General features: G+C 35.9%; 1 protein-coding gene across 5 annotated transcripts in view; it reads left to right on the plus strand.

Moving 5' to 3' along the window:
• The window catches only part of LOC106871880 (protein-glutamine gamma-glutamyltransferase K), a 427,287-nt gene that overhangs the window by 367,350 nt on the left and 56,365 nt on the right, over positions 1 to 3,572 (plus strand). For all 5 annotated transcript variants that reach the window (XM_052967482.1, XM_014918634.2, XM_014918631.2 and 2 more), the window contains 2 exons: positions 947 to 1,054; positions 2,141 to 2,318. In XM_052967482.1, the coding sequence (XP_052823442.1) occupies positions 947 to 1,054; positions 2,141 to 2,318 (286 nt within the window). The remainder of the gene's footprint in view (positions 1 to 946; positions 1,055 to 2,140; positions 2,319 to 3,572) is intronic.

The raw sequence follows: 3,572 nt of genomic DNA on the forward strand, positions 1-3,572 counted from the left end.
AATATTGTTTGTTGGCACTCCGTCGCTTACGACGTCGAGGGTTCCAGTTGATCCGATCAACGGAACAGCATGCTCGTGAAATTAACGTGCAAGTGGCTGAGCATTCCACAGACACGTGTACCCTTAACGTAGTTCTCGGGGATATTCAGCGTGACACAGTGTGACAAGGCTGACCCTTTGAAATACAGGTACAACAGAAACAGGAAGAAAGAGTGAGAGAATGTTGTGGTTAAAGAGTACAGCAGGGTTCGCCACCATCCCCTGCCGGAGCCTCGTGGAGCTTTTAGGTGTTTTCGCTCAATAAACACTCACAACGCCCGGTCTGGGAATCGAGACCGCGATCCTATGATCGCGAGTCCGCTGCCCTAACCACTGGGCCATTGCGCCTCCACGCAATTTGAATATAATGTTGAAATATTGGTAAACCTATATTTTACGAAAGCTTTACGCGACATTGTTTCTCCAGTTACTCTCAGTTGCACAATTCTAACCCTGGCATAGACTCGGGAGGAGAGAGTGCAAGGGGTGCTAAAGCACTCCCTAAAATATTTTGAGGACAATAAAAACATTTTGAACATCCTAGATTGGACAAGGGTTTACACCCACTAAGCAAATGTCCTTCCCGCAATTATGGACACTAGTTGTGCATACAATCCATATACCCATATTCAAGTGTTGAAACGCTTATACATATTTGCATACACCTACGTCTGTGCTCACATACTCATACATCTACATATTATGCATAGTTATTGAGTTGATTAGCTTACTGTATCATACATTGGGGTTTTGATGGTTTGGTTATCTTTCTGTTGTTCATTTTTATGTATTATGGGTATGTGTATGTGATGTGTAAAATTACCATGGTTGTCATTAGAAGTGCAGATTCATACGCATATCCGTATAGGGTTATAATATACTTTAATTTCTTCCATTATACTTCCAGTTTGATGACGTGTGCCTTATGGCAGCTCTTGCTTTAATGGACAAGTCGGAACTCGGAGACCAAGCTAGAGGCTGCCCCATTCGTGTTGTCCGAGCTCTATGTCGAGCAGTATGTATTATTGTGTTTTTGTTCGTATTTTTTAAACAGAAAATAGTGCAAAAATAATGCTTCTAACATTTAATGTGTATCTGACTGTTTAGAATTTCCCCTTCTTAAATACTCTACTGAATTATAAATCTTAATGGAAATTATAATGAGCATTAATGTACTTTCACCTTGGGATAGACTTTGTAATCTTGAATGCAGATAATTTCACATCATAATTTTCTTATACATTTTATTTTTCTGAATGTATTTTCGCCGCTCATACTTGGCCACTTACAACTTTATAAGCTTCTCACGAGTAATTTTTCACAATCACAAGTGATGTCTTCCTATTTGATGTATTTTATCATTATACAATCAAGAAGGTATATTAAACTGATTATACTTCCATCTTTTGACACTATCTAAATTTTTATCTTGAATATTAACACGTCTTAACAGTAATGCTTCTTTATAGCTAGCTATTCACCGTAAGAAACTTACATTATTATATTAATTCTCGAAGTATTTTTATCACGATAGCAAAACACCTTTATCATAATCTAGAAATGTTCTTCAAATAGAATATTAACACAACTAACTATATGATCTGATATGTTCAATGTTTACTGATGATATTGCATCACCGTATGATACATTATCCTATCAGCATGAAATTACATTTATGTCTTTGCAATACCACACTGATACATCAAAATTTTATAATATTCATATGTTCACAATATGTGATGTCAGTTCACCATATTGTATGAAACAAATGTGCTATGGAACTTGATTTACACAACAATTTTGAATGAGTTTCTCTAAGGATTAAAATACTAAATATCAGTGCTTAGAAAGATTTTAGATGTTTTTTGGACTGTGATGTTTTTCTAAACATTATTTCTTGACGATTAAATTTAAGCAAGAAGAAATCAATTACATATTTAATCATCAACATCCCTATAAGTTTTTCAGATCGGAAAAACATTATCTTCAGTTAGGATTAAAAGCATTAATTCTATTATAAAAATTAAACTAACGGCTTGTTTTTCTGATTACGCTTTTTTTCAACAGTCATACTTTAATACATGTTCTATCGAATTTCAGATCAATAATAACGAACGTGATGGTGGTGTTCTAGTTGGTAACTGGTCAGGAAAGTATGACGATGGTATGGCTCCCTATGCTTGGAATGGTAGTGCTGCAATTTTGGAAGAATTCCTTAAGAAACGGAAAGGAGTAAAGTTCGGCCAGTGCTGGACATTTTCAGCTGTTGCAACTACTAGTATGTTATCATCTTAAGTAAATCTTGTTTCGTCTAATGTTTTAATATATCAGAGACACTATATTTATCTTATTATGTACTTTTGTATACTATTCTATAGAATAACTATGTTAGCATATGCTATACTATATATAAAATAATATGATAAACGTAGACGTATATTATATGTTGTTGTATAAGTATACACAAATTGGCCAAAATACAGAGCTGGAACAAAATACAAAAGGATGGCACAACAAAATGTAATCATTCCGCACTTCAAAGTGGCTGATGACAGGAAGGATTTCCACCAGCCGAAAATATCAGAAATCGATGGCGCAAAGATTTGTGAACGTCATCTGAGAGGGCAATAAATAATTTAAGGACTGCTGTAAACAAAACTTCTAGAAGCAATAGCATGATAAAGTTGACAAATTCCATGTTGAAACTCCGCTGTTAAAATGAAGAATGCCGAGCCTTAAGATAAACATTAAAAACCACAACAACAAATTTGGCCAATTATCACTGACAAAGCAGGTGTCTTTCTGAAACATCAAACCCATGCAAGCATGGAAAAACGAGCATTAAATGGTAATGATGATGATGAGTTTATCACAGAATATATATTCGCCAGAATAGACTACAATTAGTTTCCTGAACATATTGCCACCATTTACTCGTTAGATGCACAAACAATATACAATTGTCTTGAGTGAAACGCAATAAGTAAGAACATCTGTTGTGTTACGGGAAATTTTTTAGAACCTAAGCCATGTTATTCGAAGAATTTTGTTTCCTTTTTTTAAGTGTTGATATTAAGTGCATGCATAAGGCAGCGAGCTGACAGAATTGTTAGTACGCCGGGCAAACGCTGAGCGGCATTTTGTCCGTCCATACATTCAGAGTTAAAATTCCACCGAGTCCATTTTGCTTTTCATCCTTTCGGGGGTGGAGTCAATAGAATAAGTACCCGTTGAGTACAGGGGTCGATGTAATTGAATTATCCCCTCCTCCCGAAACTGTTGACTTTGTGCCAAAAACTGAAATCGATGTTAAGATGCATGCATATCTGTGAATACACATACGCCACACGCGTGCGTACCTCACACACACGTACACATACACACATATATACTGCACGTATTTGTGCATGAGTATATATATATATATATATATATATATATAAAGTGTAGTATATTGCCACTTAAGTGTGGCTGACCCCTAGGGGTGGATGTTACTGTTGCTTTTAGCCCCAGGAGGACATCTCCTCCAGCT

This window comes from Octopus bimaculoides, chromosome 1 (assembly GCF_001194135.2).
Source record: "Octopus bimaculoides isolate UCB-OBI-ISO-001 chromosome 1, ASM119413v2, whole genome shotgun sequence".
NCBI classification, from domain to species: domain Eukaryota; kingdom Metazoa; phylum Mollusca; class Cephalopoda; order Octopoda; family Octopodidae; genus Octopus; species Octopus bimaculoides.